At 32.9% G+C, this 21,829-nt stretch overlaps 1 protein-coding gene across 1 annotated transcript in view; it reads right to left on the minus strand.

Moving 5' to 3' along the window:
* The window catches only part of Tecrl (trans-2,3-enoyl-CoA reductase like), a 63,390-nt gene that overhangs the window by 26,411 nt on the left and 15,150 nt on the right, over positions 1-21,829 (minus strand). The window contains exons 3-4 of the mRNA XM_057772757.1: positions 8,052-8,096; positions 6,073-6,176 (exon numbers count right to left, since the gene is read on the minus strand). Of these exons, the coding sequence (XP_057628740.1) occupies positions 6,073-6,176; positions 8,052-8,096 (149 nt within the window). The remainder of the gene's footprint in view (positions 1-6,072; positions 6,177-8,051; positions 8,097-21,829) is intronic.

The raw sequence follows: 21,829 nt of genomic DNA on the forward strand, positions 1-21,829 counted from the left end.
CTCATTATTGAAATGCAAAGATATGGTTGTGCTGAGCATGCTGGAGCAAATCTCTAACCCAACATTTGGGAGGATGTAGCAGTAGAATTGCCATGAGGTTGAAGCTAGACAGGGTGCAATGAGACCCTATCTATGCAAGAAAGGAAGAACAGCAGAGAGAGGAAGAAAGGAAAAAAGAGCAAGCATGAAGAAAGAGACAGTGAGATTATTAACCATTACCAATATTCCAGAAAAAGTTTCAGTTATTATTTTGTGATATTGAGAAGGCTATATTCTTTATAGGAAAAATTTAAATATTTATTTCAATGTTATCTAATTAAACAAAGTCAAGTTTTAGCAAATTCTGTATGATGTATCCAATATGAAAAAATGTTGTGAATAATGGTGAAATTTGATGAAAAGCCACTATAATTTAAGCTAATAAAATTTTATCAGATATTATGTATAAAGTTCTTCAGAGTCAGAGGAAATTAAACTATGTTCTTCTTTTTGTCATCTCTTAAATAAAATTCAGATAGTATGCTCACAGACATGAATTCAATTTAAAAGCCAGCACTTTATTACAAACATTGTGCATGCTAGAATATAGCAGTTCAAATGGGAACTAGATGTGAATTGTAAATCTTGAATACACTAAAGAATGGCACTAACTTCTGGACAATATCTCTTTCAAAACATTCATTTGAGTGCAAATAAAAGAAAAGATGAAAGATACCTTATTAAACTGAAAAGGTTATCAAAAGTGTTCTATGATAAAAAGAGAAGACTGCATGGATATATTAGTGTCATAGCTAGCAAAATGGAATTGCTGTTCCAATGAAAAAAACTGAAATAGAGCCCAAACAGATACTTATGAATAAGCAAGCACAACCAGTGGTAAGGACACAGAAATTCTGGAAACTATTATAAACAGTAAGGCCTTGTTTTTATTTTGAATTCATGAACTACACTAAAGTTCTAATTTATTTACTTTATATTATGTTAATGTATTTTTCCCTTCAATTTTCTCCACATTACACTTACATAATGCTTTTCTTGAAATTTGTATTACTTTAACTAGACAATGGAGGCTCTTGTGAGCCTTTGGAGTTGTTTACATTTGATATCTGTAGAAAAACAATTCTATGGTCCCATGGTACCAAAACTTCCATAGCCAAATTCCTTACATAAAATGGCTTAGTATCTGCATAAAATTGCACATCATCCATATACTGTAAACTAACACCTGGGTTATTTTTATCAGGTGATACAATCTAAATGGTGTAGGAATTCTTGTGTCCTATACACTTGGACAACAAAGAGAATCAGATTTGTTTGTGTTCAAGATGTCGGTGATCAGCTATGGCAAGTCTTATTATATAGAAGAAGGTTGGTGCATAATTGAATGTGTAGGTCAAGTGCCAGCAGGTATGCAAGACCACCTGATTTACAATGAAGAGACAAAACCACCTTTCAATAAGAATAACAAAAAATGTAGTTATATATTTAGTAGCTTTTCTACACTATTTCTCAATGAACTTACAATTTCTTGGAAATTGTCTTAGGCATTATTATTATGATGATGTTGGTAGTTTGCATTCTTATTTATATCTGTGTTTTACACCTGAAACTAAATTAAGCAACTTATTTCAGAAATGTTGAAAATTCACAAATAAACCCTCCGTGGTTTTAAACAACTGCGAAACAAAGGAGAGCTGTGCATTAAAAACTGTGTATTCTCTTAGAAGTAGTATCAATTTGCACTAGTGACTATCACTGATGAGAGTATTATATAAGAAAAAATGGAATCATTTGTTTTAGTCTATCATATGAATAATATAAACTATGTAAATCTTTCAGAAGTACTAAGTAACTCAAACAAAGCATAATAATGAGTTAAAAGAGAAAAAAAAAAAAACACTATTTTAAGATGTTTCCAGAAATAAGAAGCTACTGAGTTGCTGCAAACTTAATTTCTTATAATGGTTTGTAAAAATGGACTTTGGAGAAGTGATTGATCCTGGCTATGAAGTCTTTGAAAAAGAACAACCAAAACCAAAAATAACAATAGCACATTTTTTTTTCTACATGTTTTGGAAAGGAAAGTTTAAAACCCATAGATGTTATCTGTCAAGGATGAAGGCAGTTTCTAAAAATGTCTCCATGAATAATAAATCTCAACATGAAATTATTTCAGTCATAAATCTCAACAAGATTTCTTATGGTCATTAATACCATTATGCATCTTGAATAAGATAAATTGTCTTCAACATTAATTTCATCTAAATTTCCAGAAATCATTAGTATTTTTACATAAAATTCCCTTAATTTTTCAAAATCTATGTACATTAGAAATGGAGATATTGCGATTCATATCAAGAGTAAGAACAAATTATCAAACATGAATCTACCAAAGGTACAAATAACAGGATTGATATACTTGTGCTTGAGCAAATCTATCTGTGTGTCCAAGGAAATAAAAGGAAAGATAGACAATTTAGGTACTGGAAAACATTGCGTTCAAGAATATGAAAAAATAGAAACCTAGAAGGATGACAGAGAAGCCACTGATGAAGAAATAAAAATATATCTATATCTTTATAAAGTTTCCAAAACATGCTCAATTAATGCAGTGTATGAAAAATAAAATATGCAGAAGCATAATTATAAATATTAAAATCAAACTGCTAATGTCAAAATAAAACTGGACAACCCAATGATCAAACCTATTATTATTAACATAAAAAGCTGATATTTTGCAGAAATAATCAAGACCTAAATGAAGATATGAAATTTTATGAAGTAAATGTATATTGACGTTCTATGACATATTACGGGAAATAAAAGTTACATACTTCTATTTAAGATGACAAGAATTGTGGTGATTCTTCAAGGTATTGGGATGAATAAAGCAGTGTACTGCTTTTCTGTGGGGGTTAATGATACCAAATGTAATCTGTACACTAAAAGAATTCAGCTATATGGAAAATAGGCTCATCAGAATACATTTTGGCCATATACTATTATAGCAGCATACTCTGATTTAAAACATTTAGACTGTTAAAACAACAGATGACAAGTAAAAACATGGTTAATTATCAGATAAATAAATAATTCTTAAGGTAACTTTATGTAAGTAACATTAAACTAAATATATAATTATGTGACATTTTAATGAGTATAAACTACAAAATTCTGGTTATCAGAATTGGTCAACTAAAATAAGATAAAAGTGCAAAGATAATATTGAACTAGTAGAAAAAAATTCAATCCTAATTGAGACAATAAAAAAAACTAAAGATGCCTATAAAACTGAAAAAATATTGAAAGACTACAGTAAGTTTGATGATGAAAAGGTTATAAGTATTTAAATAAAAACAAATGAAATGTGCATAACGAATCACAACACAAAGTGCTAAAAAGAAAAGGTGTAAAGCCCTATGAATCTGGGATAAGAGGAGTGAAAATACAGTGCTGCAAACATGTCACTAAGACAATGTTGTTAAATCCCACTGCTCCCAAACTGAAAACTATTTGCATGGTGAAAGCTAACGCAACATTGAGGAGAAATTAATTTCAAATCATTCACTTAGGAGGGAACTGTATGAAGATTTTATAAATAGCATCAAAATTTTATGGGTGTCTAATATAATTAAATAATTATGTACACTGATAATGACACATGATAGCAGATAATTGAAAATGATTGAACTCTATTTCAAATGAAACCCACTACAGATCTGTAAAATGAATTGATAATAATTAAAAGAAAGCTAGAATTCATAATGGAACAAACAGGGTCAGTCCCACAGGAGCAAGACTTAGAGAACAATAAATGTTTTCCCCAATCCTATTTGTCCGACCAACAAAGCATTCTCTATGTATAAAAATAAGAGGCAGAAGAGAAGATGAGCTCCCTTATAATAAGGAAACAGCTAACCACTCAGAAGTAATATCACAGAGATAGGAAACTTAGTGCTATAAATACTTGAACACACAGATGAATGTAAAATAATGAGTTCAACTCTAATTAGATTACAGTGTTTATGTAGTGAGAAATATGTTAATATTTTAGCCATTTGTCTAAGTCATTTAGTAAGGAAGACATATCTCATTATTTGATGACCACCAATATTTTAAAAAATGCTATTCAAATCATTATTTGATTTTGTGATATCTAACAGTTTCTATTGACCCAAAATGGCTCATTCTAGGTAAACATTTTAATAGTTTATAAATATATATAAGGGTAATGTGTGGTAAAATAGTTTGATTGTACAATTTAGTGGATACAAAATGGGTGTGATTGCAATGCACAGTTTCAGCATTTTATAAAACTGACCCATTGAGAGGAAAAAAAATGTTTGAACCATAGGACTGATTTTCAAATGTCTTGGCTATTTCTGGAGCTTGGTTGGTCACTTAGATAACTTTCCTCTCAAACAAGGTATACTTTTCTAGTACAGTTATCAAAAAATTCTACTGTAGTTCTCTTTATTGCTTATTCCCTTCATGCAACTGGAAGTTTCTAATGAACTCTTGGCTAATGCCTCTCATCTTGACACAATCCTTGCAAACAAAATTATTTTTCACCAGGTTTGCTCAAAGGATTTTACAATTTTTGAATCGTTGCAAATAAGATATTCCTATGTGTACTATCTTTAACTAAGTACGATTAAGCTTCATATTAAGTATTAATTTTTTAAAAAAAAATACCCATCTTCAATTTTACCTTAACATTCCTATGTTTTACAAGAATTAATATTATTTTAAATTTAATTTTGGCCTAACATTTTAGTATTCAAAGGATCCACAGTGCTAACTAAAACAACTTTTTAATACTAACAAATAACTCTACTATAGAAGAATTCATTACATAATACAGAGGGGAAATATATCATAAAATTAAACTGGAAAGGTAACAAATATGGCAGTATTTTATTAATAAGTATAAATATGAATTTCTGTCCCATAGAAAGCTTTTAATAAATAAATGAACATGCATATTTATTATTTTTTAAAATATCAATTTGTTTATTTATGTACTCATGTGCTTTGTCCATGTGTATGTTTATGCAATGTGGACATGAAGTGCCTGTGGAAGCTGGGAGAGGTTATTGGACTGAGAATTGTGAAAAGTGAGGTGGATGCTGAGAATTGAACCTGTAGCCTGTGCATATGTGCTGAGCAATATCTCCACTATCCATATTTAATAATTTTTAAATTGATTATATAAAGCAAGTATTTTAACTTAATGCATGATTAAATTCGATTTTAGTACCATCGATACAAAGTCAATTTGAATGAAAATCCTGAAATAAACACATTATAAATATAAGTCATATTATATTTCAAAACACGAATGTTCCTTTTTTGTAAACTATACCGAAAATATGTCTATTGAGAAAAGAAAGTGAAGACATAGAAGGCCACATTCTCTGTAGATCATAGCAAGAATTACTTACTACATTGGACTTTTTTTTTCTCTAAAAGACCTATAGAGTTTACCCTTGCTGCTGAAACTTTTCTATTATTTGATTACATCAATCACGAATAGCTCAACCTCTTGAAGATGATTCAAGAATTTTCACCTTCATTTCCTTAGTGTAGCCTTTTTGTTTCCGTATCACTAAATTCAGATGAATCAATTTTGAGAACTACAATTGTTCTGAAAGATGGGGTGAGGAGAAAGAAGCCTAAAGAACTATCCATAAGCCTAAAGAAGTCTTACTTCTTCATTATTGTCATTTTTGTATTAGGACTGCCTTTATATTAACTATTCTATCTACAGTTTCTAATTTCATTGAGAAGAATATCCTTGAAATATCTAGGCTTCTGGAAAAAGAAAAGCTGAAGCAGTATAACTCAATAGACAAAGCATAAGATATACAGATTCTTTTTTCAAAGCTGAATTCACATAAAAGCCACGTTTATTTCCTTTCTTTAACTACTAATGACTAATTCAATAAAACCTTGGCCACCGATTTCACTAGAACTATAGTAGAATTCCTATTACTGCAAGGAAAAGACCTAATTTATGAACATGAAATTAATGAAACAGGGCATATATAATAAACTACAATTGACACTTACTGTGGTCCAACTGACTTGTCGACCTAAGTCTGTAAAATAGAGTGTGATAATTGAAGAAGCTGCAACACTTTGAATAGTAACATAGTCCTTCAAAAAAGGGCCACCTAAAATAAAGCAACGAGAACGTGGTATTTAAATATAATTTCATGGTACAGTGACAAAGAGTTTCTTAATACAAAACTGGTGACTACTTGGGACTTGAATTATGCCGTCATGACATAACAAATATGAACACTATAAGACATGCATCACTCAATGTGAATAATTTGTGTACTAACTTTCCTCATCCACAAAGTTTTCAAAAAGGTTTCAGTGAAAAATATAGACTGTTTTTAGATTTTATGAATAAATGGAAGAGAGCTGACATGAGAACTTTCCCATGAAAATTCAACTCAACAATCACTCGGCTCCAGCTTTAGTGTGTCTTAAGCAGATAATCTAGGGAATAGGTGTGAGTGTGTGTGTGTGTGTGTGTGTTGTATGTGTATATGAGTGTAAATGGAAGTTGCTCTAAGCATCATTTTTGCTAACATTGTATAACTTCAGAGAGTGAATTTGGCATTATAAACAATTTGCAATCAAAATGGTCAATACTAGTATGACAGTAATGCATAAGATCCTAGAGTATCTGTAAAATAAAAATTAGGATCTTTTATATATTTGAAAATATGCTGAAAACTTTCTGACAGACACTTATTGGGTTCTTTAATATGGGAATCAATTTATATTCTGCTATTATCTTTAAAAACTTCAAATAGCAGCACTCTGAATTTTTTAGTCATTTAATGCATTTCAAATAATACAAATTTTTGAAAAGAAAAAAAACCCAGATGCATCAAAAATCACACCAACCTCTGTGTGTGTTTGTGTGTGTAGGAGAGATGTTTATGTGCATCCTCCTGCGCATGTGTGATTGGAAGACAGAAGTTGGCCTCAGTATTTACTTTTATTTTTTCATTTCTCGTCTTAATTCTAGCTTGCCTTCAAACTCCAAGGATGGTCCTGACATTATCACACTCAGCCAGTTCCTGAAATACAGGCACAAGGCCTCAATCTGTCTATTACTCCAGGGCTGAGGATACAAATTTGCGTACAAGCTCTTTATTCATTGACCCATTTTGCCAACCCTAATCACTCATTCCACTCTCAAACTAAGGAATCAGGAGACCCGTCCCTTGCCTTCACAGAACATTTCTTTATGTCAAGGAAAAGAAATTCTGAAAAACATAGCGACAGTGAACATGCTTAGACAAAGCTCTTGTCATCCCTGTGGATAATGTTTTGTCCATTTAAACCCATGTTTTTTTGTTTGTTTGTTTGTTTTGTTTGTTTTTTGTTTTTTTCACAAGCAAACTAAACACAAGCTGGTCTTCAGATAATTGTTTTGAACAATGGGCTAGATTCAGGAACATTTCCTGCATCTATGTGTTTGCCATAGATATTATATAAAAGGTGTGCACTATGTTTTTCTTGATAATTATGAAAACCAGAACCCTTTTTGCTCACGTTTCAGCTTTTCAGTATGCATTTCAATGCCATTCAAAGAAATTCCAGTGCACCAACCAGAACACTCTGAAATACAGTAGCACAGATAAGGATAAAAGAAACATGTTTATTTAACATGCTTTATATGCCAATAAACAGAAAGTTTTAAATGTGAGATCCAGTAGATGCAATATCAATAATACTGGTTCTTAGGTGGGACACATAAATATACTTATCTGTTAAAATTCTGTTAATGTTACATTTATTAGTGGATATTGCATTTTCTTCAATTTCATTATTTTTCCTTTTTTATCATGGAATTCTATTTATGGACTCAAAATAAGAATTAAAAATAATGTTCAAAGAAGAGTGGAGAAGCACTGGAGTATTAGACTCAAATGATACGGTATTAACATGCACAGACTATGTAATAAATATGAGGTCAGAAGACAGATTCTAAACTACATAAATTGACTGGTTGAAATTGGTCTTACCATATTCTAGTTGCAGGCCAACTCGGGAAGGGTACCACTTTGGACCTGTGCAGTGAAAAAGAAAACTTAATCATTAGCCAAAATAGAAACTTATCTTGATGATATAGAGGTTCTCAGGGAAGACAAGATTCCTGCTGGAAAGGGAATAAAACACTCATTCGGTATCAAACACAGACACAGTGGTTCCCATTGGCAGGATCCTAACCAGCAGTGGTGAGAGGTGCCTAGATGAAATGGTGATTTGTCAAGGCATACTCAGGTTATGAGCATTACCAAATTTTATGTTCCCAGACAAGGAAATATATTAGATAATGAATTCTTAAATTAAATGTATGTATATATGTAAAATAATGACTTCGGATTTTATTGAAAATTCCCCAAAATTTGACACATGAAAATATTTTACCCCTTTAGGAGTAATGGGCTACCTCACAATAATTGCCACAGTGCTATCTACAAAAGTAAAGTGCTCCAACCAAATGAGATGCATGATTGACTTTTGATATGGGAGTCCCCTCTGTGTGCTGTGATTACTTTTAATAAATAAAGAAACTGCCTTGGCCTCTTGATAGAAAAGGACTTAGGTAGGCGGGAAGGACTGGACTGAATGCTGGGAGAAAGAAGGCGGAGTAAGAGAGATGCTAAAATTTTGCTGGTAGGCCATGACCGCAGGATGATACACAGATTAATGGAGATGGGTTAATACAAGATGTCTTAACCAACAAGAAGTTAGAGCTAATGGGCCAAACAGTGTTTTAATTAATACAGTTTCTTGTGATTATTTCAGCTGTAAGCTACCAGGGCGACCGAGAAGAACAAGCAGCCCCCTCCTCCAACATATTGTGACTGTTGTGAATGCATTAATTATAGAAGGAATGTCAGTTTACATGGTCTTTTTGGATAACCTACATAAATGGGTAGAATAATATTTCTTTACAGTAAGTACTGGACATTTTTATAACATATCGCAGTACTGAAAAAACGATTTTCAAAATTCAGTTATATCATATTTAATTAACTTAAATATCTTTTGGAAAAAAATGCCAAGCAATTATCTCCAACATCTAATAGTAAATTAAGAAGTGTATTTTCAAGAAAATTCTATCATATTATTTTCTGAAATAATACATTTTAATTATTGCTAACAACAGTAACTGAGGCAAATGTATTTTGACTTTCTTTTCAGAAAATAGCCTCAAATAATGACAGGGAAACTTATTAATAATTGTGAAAGCTTGGTCTTTACTTTAGACTTGTTCACAGATAGCTCTTATAACCTGCTTCTATTAATCTACATTTTGCCACATGGATTTTTTTTCTCTTCCCCTTTGTATAAGCAACTTTTGTACATTTTCATTTTCATGGGAGAAATATCCTAAGAAAGAATTCATTCAGACATTAAGGTTATGGAGGCATACTCATAAACAAATCAAGGCATAGCAATTATTAAGATTACACATAAATACTGTCACATTTATTCCTTTTAGATAGTTTTCAGGTAAAGGAATTCTTTTATTTCAGCTTATATATTAACTATGATGCTTATTACTTCTACAATGATTTATAGTTTTGAATTGTATGCTAGTTTTGTTTATTAAAAATACTTTTAAAAGATAAAAAAGTAGTTTTCCTACTTTTTGTATGTGACCTACATACACATAAAATACGATGCAAGTAAATGCTACAGAAGATTGAAAAGTTTTAACTGAGCCTGTGAGGACACTTGATATTGAACCAAGTACAAGCCTTTGAGAATCTGCTTAGATTTGACAGGCAGCAATTGACCCCCATGGTAGCTGTATATAAACTGTCAGGTTCTGTCATTTAAATAATAGCCATTGAAAATATCACTTTAAATAGCAACCTATAATGCTACATTGTGTAGAAATGCAAAATCAAAAATAAATGTTATAACTATTATTCTAAATATTTAGCCTATTCAGTCTTTCCTTATGAATTAGATGATACATATTGGCCTGGAAAAATGCAAAATATACATATATATATATATATGAATTAATAACAATTATATGCAATTGTTATTTATTTAGTATAATATTTATTTATTAACATCATCAATATTTATTATATTATAATATAAAGAACTTTAAATGCATAAGGGTTCTTATCCTGTTTTAACAACTTGAAGGTTAACAATTCAGAAGACAGATCATGGTGTCACAGTTAAATTGTTCCTATAGTAGTCACCCAGTGAAGATGATAATATCTTATCAATTTCAACATTAAACTCGCCTTACACAGTAGCTATTGTACTCTGACCACAACTTAGAGTTCTTTCCTTACACTACTCAATAACACTGTGAATAAATTAAATGTGTTATCATCAATGGTTCACTTGAAATGTGAAGTTATAATGCTATTAATGTACCTATAATATTATAACATCTTTTAAAGAGGTAATGCATGTGGGAAATCAAAAGAGATAGACAAATAATACTACAAAATATCCAATCTATTTTGTTATTGTATCAGAAATAATATAGCCTAGTACAGCATGTATCCAATAACATAGAATAATTCAGAATTCACTATCAGAAAATGAGTAAAGTCTGGAGAGCTACAAAGTTCTTAAATGGAGTTTGATTAGAAACATTTGAGAAAATCTGTGGATCATAATAAAATGTGTCTTTTATACTTCAGAAAAAATTAATATAAATGTTAAAAATAAATAAGACTAGGATATTATTAGGATATTATTAAAACCCAATAAATATTTATTATGAATCTTTTCATCTTATAAAATGAACATGACTTAATGTGCAATAACTTTCTAGATTAAATCAAAATAATTGGAAATGTGATTGAAAACCCATCATGAACTTAACAGTTTCCAGGTGTGTTTCAAATAACATTCTAATCAATATAATTTTTCTAAGACAACTAAGCAAACTGAGAGCATAAAGCAAGCATGTGAGCAGAACACCAGCAGGCTAAAGAGAGAAAATTTCCTGAAAACATGGTATGATAGAGGTAGTGTGCTTGTATTAAATGAGATGTACATACGCTCTGCACCTGTTTTTAGATTTCAGAAAGATAAAAATGAGGCCATTCGTAGAAAATGTGAAACATGATAATTAGAGATGGTTTCACAGGCTGTTTCTGAAATGAAGCATGTGTTCATCTGAAAGAAAAAAATGTTTAGAAATGAAAACCATGCCTAACCAACCCCTCAAAACCTTAAATAAACCTGGCAGAATTTAACAGAGTAGCTAGTAGGTTAATTGGAAGAAAGAAGCTTTTTTTTTTCAAAATGGAAAGCATGTTTTAAAATGTGAGTAGCAACTGTTAGGTTTCTATCATTGATGTGTATATATATATATATATATATATATATATATATATATATATAAAATATTGTAAAGAACAGTTACTTTCTAGATTAGATCAAAAAATGGAAAAGTGATTAAAAACTCGTCATGAGCTTGATAGTTTCCAGATGTGTTTCAAATACAATCTTATTCAAGATAATCTAAGACAGCTAAGTAAACTGATAACATAAAGCAAGCAAGCAGAGCCTCAGTAGGATAAAAGAAAGAAAATTTCCTTGATATACATAATAGACATATTGTATTCATATTAAATAAAAGTGCAGATGTACCTCATGTATATATATGATAATTATTCTAGGTTGTCAGCTACATTTAAAATCTAATTGGCTGGGTACATCCGTAAGAATTTTTTTTTAATTAAAAATTTGAAGTGGGAAGACCAACCTTTAATCTATATCTTTTGAGGTGGATGATTTACCTTTAATCTTGAAGAGTTGAAGAAAGTCCTAATGATCAAAAAGATAACAAGGACTAGGTTGTTATAGACAGAGGTCAGAAAAAAAAGCTAAACAAAGGAGATAAGATTCAGGGCCTTGTTTTGAAAAGAAAATAGGGGTGCTGCTGTGGGATGATGCTTTTGTACACTGTAAATATTTGTCACTCATGTTGATTTAATAAAGCACCAGGCATCAAGTATAGGCAACGCAACCAGACTAAAAGAATTCTGGGAAGAGGAAAGACAGAGACACAGTCACAAGCCAGATGCAGAGGAAGCAAGATGAGAATGCCTTACTGAGAAAATAAACCAAGACATGTGGCTAAACATAAATAAGAATTATGGGTTAATTTAAGTTGGAATAGCTGGTTATTAATAAACCTAACTATCAGGCATGACAGTTTATACTCAATATAAGCTTTTGTGTGTTTCTTTGGGACTGAACAGCCACAAAACTAGACAGGATGGTCAACACTAGATTGTTCACAGGGTGTGATAGTTTGAATGTAATTGGGCAATACATGGAATATTGTTGAGATAGATAGACTTTGCGATTTTTGGGGGGAATTGGGACTTTCTTATTTTGGTTATGGAAACAGTGGAATGCTTTAAGCATTGGGTACTGGACGATAGTAGTAGGAGTATGGAAGACAGAGGTGCTAAGAGTTATTTGAACTATGACGGGCTTAATTAAGTGGTTTCAGAGGAGAAGAGTTTAGTATGCTTCCTAGAGATCATTCTTGTGATATTTTGGCCAAGAACTAGTTGCCGTTTGACCTTGTCAGAAGAGTTTGCCTGTGGATAAAGAGCAGAAGTATAGAATAAACCCATTGACAGAAAAAAAAAGTCTCAAAATGGCCCATTATAGACTCTGTCCTGTGGATTTTATTGGTAATGCTAATGAAAATTTATAAGGAAAAGGAACAAGCTGAGCAAGGTAAATTACAAAATGAACATTTTGAGGATAAAAAGAGCAGTAGCAAGTGTAATGGAGCAAAGTCCTGTGTTCAAAGAGATCAACAAATAAAGAAATGGGGAGTCCTGACCTCAAAGCAAGATCCTACCCAGATAAGTTTTCAACCTGTGAAAAGGAACTAAAGCAAGACTTAGAGCCAGGAGTTGTGGGGCAAACCTTACATAGCAGTACTTGGAAGGTAGAGGCTGGCGGATCTCTGAGTTTGAGCACAGTCTGGTCTACAGAGCAAGTTTCAGGTCAGCTAAACGTAGGCAGTGTAAAGGACAGAAAACTGATGAAGATGTACTTGAATGAGGGAGATACTTCCAGCCCCAGTAAGAAGTAATACTTGGCAGCTTTGGCCAATTGATTCTGGTTTTAGAATTTAAGATAGAAGAAATGAGTTATGGAATTTGCTTAGATGTCAAGTAAGCCACTGAGGTCGGGCATGTGTCAAGGGTGTCTGTGGTTGGAGGCCCAGTAGAAAGGCCATTGGCTGAAGCTGTGAAGTTAAATCCATGATTGCCTTGGAGAATGCAAGATGATAGCGATGCCAGACTTGTGGGATACCCGCTGAGGAGTGCTGCTTAACAGGGCATGAAACCAGTCCAAAAGAAAGACGTGTGTTGTAGTCAACAAAGCTGAACATATCTGAATATCTGCAGAGCATTTAGACATCACACACAGAGTTGGAGTTTGCCGGCTGGTTTTCAGTCTTGCATTGGTACAATACTTCTTCACTATTCCCTCTTCCCTACGTTTTGGAATGGTAATACATTTCCTGTACTTTATGTATGTTGGCAATATTTTTTTTCTTTAATATTTATTTTACAAGGGATTTCAGTTAAGTGATTGCAAGAATCCCAGAAGAGGTTGAACTTTGAAACATTATTGAGACTGTGATAGACTGTGGGAACTTTTGAAGTTGGACTATATGTATTTTGCATTATTACAACTTTATGGTGGCCAGGGAGTGAAATGTGGTAGTTTGAATGTGATTGGCCCACGTAATCTCACAGGAAGTGACACTATTACTTGGTGTGGCTTTGTTGGAATGGGTATACATTGGTATGCACTTTGAGTTATTGACAGAAATTGTCAATTGACTCTGGGATGCAGTTATTTTTACCCTCACCATATATTATTTTCCTTTTACCTCTTTTTGTTTTGTTTTTGTTTTTCAAGACAATATTTCTCTTACCTCTGGAGCCTGTCCTAGAACTAGTTCTTGTAGACCAGGCTGACCTTTAACTCATAAGAGATCTCCCTGCCTCTCCCTCTTAAGTACTGGGATTATAGGCATGCACCATCATCCATGAAAATGCTTGTTGTCCATTTCTCTTTACCACTGTAATACATCCAACTTCTGTGAGAACAAGTTCTATCATTTGATCCTGACTATATGTATGTGGTTACAAGTTCACACACACACATGAACAAACACATACATACACATACACACACATATGAACAAACACATACATACACACATACAAGCAACTCAATTAAGCTTTCAGCAATTCAAATATTTAACAACAAAAATGTTTTATTTTCTTCTAGATGTTAATATATTTCCTTGTCACAAATGACTCAGTAATTATGCTTCTAGCTTTAACAATATACTTTTTTTACAGAATTTCCTTTGATGATTGTTGCTAAAGAAGGTTGTCAAGAGATTATAGTTAACTGTAATTCTTATAGATGTTCAGAAAACAAAATAAGTTAACAAAATGTCATGTTGTAAGACAATGTTTTATACTTCCATTCTAAAGTGTTTTGGAGATTTGTTTCTCAAATTTGCAGATAAAAATTTTAAAAAAGGTTTACCATTTTACACAGAAAATCTCACACATTTGAGAGAGGAAATAACCATCTCTGCACACAGTGTCCTATAAATATGCATTTGTCCTTTTTATGAATAAGTGAAATGCAAATCAGCTAGGTGATCCAAGTTGTTGATAGCTATGAATATCAACTTTTGCCATTGAGAAGAATGCAAGAGTCAAAATATAAAAAGCATTTATAGAAAAACATATTAGAGTCAACAACCTACCTAAACACTGTACTATACATCTATACATAATTTATATTTATATATCAGAGGCTTACTTTATATTTACATTTTAATATATATAACAGTATAATTTTACAGATGATTTGTTCTAATTTTGTTGTAAAAATTTGAAATCAAAATTTTCAATGTGAAAAATATCTGTACTCATAAAATAATTCAATATATAATATTTTGTATCAACTAGAGCTCTTATCATACACAAAATTCAATCATGGTGAGATAGTCAAAAGATTCAGGAGTTCAAAGTCACCTTTAATTATTTATATAGATGAAGTTCAACCTGGTATAAGGAAAACTCATAAAAGCAACCCCCCCCCCACACACACACACTACCACAGAGAAAAGCCAGAAGAAATTTCTGATTGGGTAAAAGCCTGAGGTAAAAGAATGCATTCTTCCTTACCTGTCAAATACAGTAAAAAAAGGTGCTGATAGTTTCAAGTTTTTTGTAAGCACATCTGTTACTTTAAACCTATTGACATTGCAGCTTGAATACAGATATAAAAAAAAACACTAATATAAACAGCTCTGAGCAAAGAGCAATTATTCTGAGAAATCAAAGGAAAGGAACATTGAAACTGCAAAACACCCACAAAGGAATTCAACTTAATTCTTTTCATTGTCTTGAAAATTAGCTGTTGATATTTCCTACATGAGATCAGTGTGCAGCAAGCAATATTTAATTGGGTGAGATGAAGGTTGGCTGAACGGAGCAAACATTAAGTGACACTAATAAAGCCTACGATGATTCTCTAAGCAGCCAGTAAATCCCAGATGAGAATTTTGCAAGTTGAAAAAGGAAACTAGCTCTCAGACCTGTTTAGGCTGGCACAATTCAGAAAGCCTACACAGAACATTTGGACAGAATAGAGAAAAACTCTCTGCTCTAACTTGCACAGTCGTCTTGATTCTCAAGATATAACCTCTTGTTCTTGAACATCGAAGGATGCATGTCATCATATACACAGACATTGAGAGTGATGTTTCTACTACTTCAGTTTTAGTCTTTCCAATCTAATGTCTGTAGATGGAAAGTGACAGATGATGAAAATTTTCAAATTAAAATATCACCTGAACAAATCCCTTTAGACCAATCTCTTTCTTTGTCAATCTCTCTCTCTTGATCTTTCTTAACAGTAATACATATGTAGATATCTCCATGTATCACCAGTTACATAGAAGAGTAAGAAAAATAGTACATGCATTATGTGACTCTCTAAGTTGACTGGCGCTCATAAAAAGAAAATCCATGCAAGTCATGGAAATATTGTTAAAGCTTCTCAACAGTTCTGATGAACCTAATATTAATTGGGTGTATTGCTAAGTCAGATAAACTTCAACTTCCATCCATTTTCTTCTTCTCAAATACAGTATGTTCTTTAAAATGAGAAGACAGTGCTACCCCACAGATTTCTGTCCATATAAAATGACCTGTGCTCTAGGTAGTTAGAGAAAAGTTGGAATTGCCTGTCTTGTTGCCTGCACTCACAAAGTTTCAGTGTGGACACCCTAGGTAGGCACAGCTGATCATTTGCAGCTGATTTTCTAATTTTACTGCCTTGTCAATGGGTTTTTTCTGATGAAGGATCTCCACACATGGTTGCTTCTCAAAAGTTTTTCATATACTAAGTGTTAGTGTATAACAGCATTTGCTTCTAGTAACCAGTCAGTCTCAAGGCAGAATAACAGTCAATTAACCACAATATTCATAATTTATTCCCCATGATATTCCTTTTGAGAGCTATCTCTCCTGAATAAATTCTTTTGCTTGGAAAACATAATTGAGCTTGAATCCTTATCTGTTCACTCCTTCCTGCTCAGTTTCTGCCTGGAGTATATTCCTTGATAATCAATCAAGTATAAAATAACTTTAGAGTTCAACACAATAAAAAGGGCCTGTAGTTCATGCATAAGTTTTGACAATCATTGATGGAGGAGGGTCATCTTTCTATCTGTTGCTTTCATTGGTTAATTAATAAAGAAACTGCTTGGCCTCTGATAGGGTAGAATTAAGATAGGCAGAGTAAACAGAACAGAATGTTGAGAGAAAGAAGCCGAGTCAGGCAGTCGCCATGATTCTCTCACTCCAGACAGACGCAGATTAAGATCTTTCCTGGTAAGCCAGCTTGTGGTACTACACAGAATATTAGAAATGGGTTAGATCAAAATGTAAGAGCTAGCCAATAAGAGGCTGAAATTAATGGGCCAGGCAGTGTTTAAAAGAATACAGTGTCCGTGTAATTATTTCAGGTAAAGCTAGCTGGGTGGCGAGAAGCAGCTGGCTGCTCCTATTTCAACAAGTCATCATTTAGGAAAGTCTTACAAAAGCATCTTTTTCAGAAAGATGTTCCCTCCACTCTTCCTCTCATTCCAACAGAGAGGCTACAGCAGCAATCTCGTATCCTGAGATAGAACAAGAATCTTGATACATATCAAGTAGTTCACACTTCTGCAAATAGTTCCTGACCCTATCCTCGAAGGCCACTCGGTCTTTCCTGGAGGCTATAAGCTTCAGAATATGACCAGATACTTATATAACATCTGTATTCAGGAACATTGCAAAGCAATGTCAGACTGGGCCCATAAAATTCACATTCTTGTATTTTCTTTACTTCCATCCTTTTGATATGTAGAAAAATAAAGTTAGAATGCTTTTCTTTAGCTGTTTATAGCATTGTTTGTTTCATTTTACAATTGCAAAAGGGAGTTTTTGGATCTTTGTCACATTGCTGTGCCATGAATTGGGTCATATATTGTCTCTTTAGTGTTACTCCTCTGGTTAAACACATATTGTGGTGTCATTATGTCTATCCAAGCAGGTTTACAGCGCCTTCCTACTTCAAAATGACTCTGCATCAGTCATCTGTGAGAACACTTATGTTTATTTGTAAACAATACTCAGTAATAAAACTAAGAAGATGAAATTTCTTACAATGAAAATTTTGTAAATCTTTAAATAAACTGAAAAAAAATATTAAAGATACAATATGATTGATATATAATCCTGAATGGTGAGAGTCAAGGTTGTAAAAATATTATAGTACTAAAGTAAAACTATAGAATCAATGTAATCTTTATAAAATTCCAATGAAATCATTCATAAAATTACCAAAAACCAGTCCTACACACACACACATAGACACACACACACACAGACACAAACAAATAAACACAGAGAGAGACAAATAGAGACAGAGAGAGACAGAGATAGAAAGAGACAGAGGGTGTATGTGAAAGATAGAAAACAATTCTGAGCAGAGAATAGACAGAGACATCATAATACCTAAACTACACTAGATAACCATAGTGATCAGGATATCATGATGCTGACACAAAACAGTTTCACAGGTCAATGGAATAGAAGAAAGCACAGACAGAGATGAATCCTTTCAACTCCAGAAACCAAAGGTTTGACAAATTGTCAAAGTATGCATTTGAGATCATAGAGTATTTTCACGTAGTGGTACTGGCAATAAAGCATATACATGTTTAAAAGGTTAAAAGTAGGCTCATTTCTCTCATTGTGCACAAAATATCAGTTCAAAGTGTGTGAGAGAACTTAATTTACAGCAAGGAGCAGCACAGCTGCTAAACAATACATAGAGGAGACACTTTGAGACCAGTTGTAGTCAAAGCAAAATATGAAAAGAATACAACAGCATAGGATATGATCCCAAAAATTAGCTGAAAGTCTTCTAAAAACAATAAAAGAGAATTACCTTATTATACACTTATACAATTATTGGACATAAAGTCAAAGAATGCCACATTCTATTACAAAGATAAATACATGCCCATACTTATTACATATTTATCACACTTTTCAATTCACAATAGTAAAGAAATAAACTCAGCCTAGATGCCAGTCAACAGATAATGGATATACAAATGTGATTCATACATTCAATGGGATATTTTGAGCTGTAAAAACATAATCCTGCAGAAAAAAAATGGATGCAACTGTACATATGACTTTAAGCAAAGTAAATATTTCAGTTACTTCTCTGTTGCTCTTATCAACAGCATGACCAAAATTGACATATGGCAGAAGAGTTTAACTTCTGTTTCCAGAGGGAAAAGAGTTCTTCATGGTAGGAGACAATGTAGCAAGTAGGAGACATGGGGAAAGGAGTGAGAAGTTGAGAGATCACACCCTTAACCTTACTCTTGAAGCCCAGAAGTTAACAAGCAAAAAGAAAAAAAAGTGTAATTAAGAATTTAGATAAAGATTAAGAAAATTTATTCTTAAATATTCAGTACATTAGATCACAGTTTTCTTTTTGGAAATGAAAAGATTCTCTTTAAGTACATTTTGCCTATAATTACACAGTTTGCAAGCAAAAACAAAGACAAGGAGAAATGGAAAATTTTCTACTGCCATTTGTAGCTCTCTGTCCATTAGTAAAGCATAAGGTATTTAAAAGTTATTTACTGGAGCTTGTTCATTAGCTGGCTCCAAAAAAACGTGATTATTATTACAGAGCGATGGAATGCCCTAAACAGCTGACAAACATAATGTCTGCGTCTCCCTCTAATTTAGGAAAGCAAATGTGTAGCTGATGAACAGGAATACAGAGCAAATGTTCCAGTGTTTGCTTCTTAATCTTAGACTTCTCCACACCAGACGTGAATAATGTAACTATTTTTATTTTTGAGCATTCAAAAGGCATGTGAAGACTTTACGAAAGAAAATCTGAAAGCAATTGACGTTATCTGAAAAGCAATTATGAATTACATTGGCATAAAGTGTATTTTATTATATTAGATGAGCTCATGCGTGTCCGTTCTCTCACAAGCACACACCCCATAGCAAGCCCGCCTATGTGTTTATGCAGAAACTTTAGTATCAGAGAAAAAAGCAATTTCTATTTTCCATGTTGCTTTTTGTCAAGGACAAATGACAGCATGATCACCAGGGATACTATAATTTGTTTCAGAAATTTGTTTGTAAAGCACAAGTCTTTATATATTGAACTTGTGTTTTTGAATAACCAGGCCTAAGCATGTGAAAATAAGGGTGAATAATGCATGAACATTTTTTCAGAAGCTGAAATATGTATGTGAGGAATGTGGATAAATGAAGACATCACAGAAAAATAATGTGAGGAGCATTTGGAGAGCACCATTTACTACAATGCAGCCGTAACAGCAAGAGTTAAAATAACGGAGTATGAGAACAGCATTGGGTATTTGTAACACATATACATATACAACCACAAAAATAAAAATCACGAAGATGGCGTTGGGAAGAAAAGTGAATAAACAGTAATGATAGACATGGAAGTGAGAAAATAGACCTGTCCATTATAAAGGTGGGAATTTCACTTGTCAGAAGGGAAGCAGTGAGAAGAATTGGAACAAGCAAAAGAATCAAAATTAGTAAATGCCCTGTAAATTTGACATAGAATATGAGAGATAATTTTCATTATGACCACAATATCAACAGTGACTAGTAGAATTTAATCACTAATTAAGCAAGTTGAAATTAAATGAAAGATTATCAATAAGCTTAAAATTGAGCATGCTAAACAGAGCATGCTCTGTTTATATACAATAAGCATATAAAATAATGAGATGTTAGCAGAAACTTTGGAAAACTGGATATATTTCATTTTTCAGTTATTTTGAGTCATGGTGAATTTTATATCCTGAATCTGGAAAGTCCACAGAGACAAAAATAAGGAATCAGAAAATAAAATACCAAAGATGAAAAAGAAAGAATATCATCTTAAAATTAATCTAGTAGAGTTAATCTACTAAACATCATTAATCACCATCAGGGAAATACAAACCAAAATTACATTCAGATTCTGTCTCATCCTGACCAAAATTAAGTTCAACAAGAAAACAAATTCTACCACTATGTAAGATGAAACAAAGCTTTATGTCCTATTTATGTTATAGATGGATGGATGGATGGATGGATGGATGGATGGATGGATAGATAGGTAGACATACATACATGCATACATACATACAAACATACGTATGTGAAAAGAGAGAGAGCAGCAGTCACAACAACCACATACACCATTTATTCATGCTTACTCCAAAAGGTAAAGAGTGCCCTGCATATTCACATTTATGTGACTATATTCCCAATAACCAAGTAGTAGAATTATTCTAAATTCTCCTTGACCATCTCACCAATGAAGAAAATGTGATACATACACACTGAAATTTTACTTGGCAAATTATAATATAAAATTTGCAGAAAACGAATGGAATTAAGGATCAATATATTTGTGAAATAATCAATCCCAGAACCATAAACGTCATGTGTGCTGTTTAATATATGTGCATGAGAGAAAGAGAGAGGGGCAGGGGATAAGGAGGACGTGTATGGTTGGAGAGAGGGAAGGAGAGAGGGAGGGAGGGAGGGAGGGAGGGAGGGAGGGAGGGAGGGAGGGAGGGAGGGAATGAGTGGGGGGGAGGGAAGCAAAAGAAAGAAACTAAAACAGAGATTGTAGTAGGACTGTCTTTGGAACTGCCAGCTCCACGATAATGATACCAAGATTTATTATTAACAATGAAAGTTTGGCCTTCAGCATAAGTTTGTGCCCATCTAGCTCTTATAACTCACATTAACCTGCTTCTATTAATCTACATTTTGTCTTGTGGTTCTTTAACTGTCTTTCATTTTAAATGTCTAACTCTCTTTGTATCTTTCTGACGTGTCTCAAGCACCTAGATTCTTTCTTTAAAGATTTATTTATGCATTACAAATACAGTGTTCTACCTGTACATATGCCTTTCTGCCATGACCTCTGGAAGAGGAGCCTGTGCGATTAATCTCTGGGCCACTTGCCCAGTCCTAGCGTTTAGATTATATCCGAATTCTTCTCTCTGCCTGGAAGTTCCCCCCATAACATCTCCTACGTAGTATTGGCCATTTGGCTTTTATTTAAACCAATGAAAGTGACACATCTTCACATAGTGTAAACGTGTCCGACAACAAGAGAC

This window comes from Chionomys nivalis, chromosome 6, assembly GCF_950005125.1.
Source record: "Chionomys nivalis chromosome 6, mChiNiv1.1, whole genome shotgun sequence".
Taxonomy (NCBI): domain Eukaryota; kingdom Metazoa; phylum Chordata; class Mammalia; order Rodentia; family Cricetidae; genus Chionomys; species Chionomys nivalis.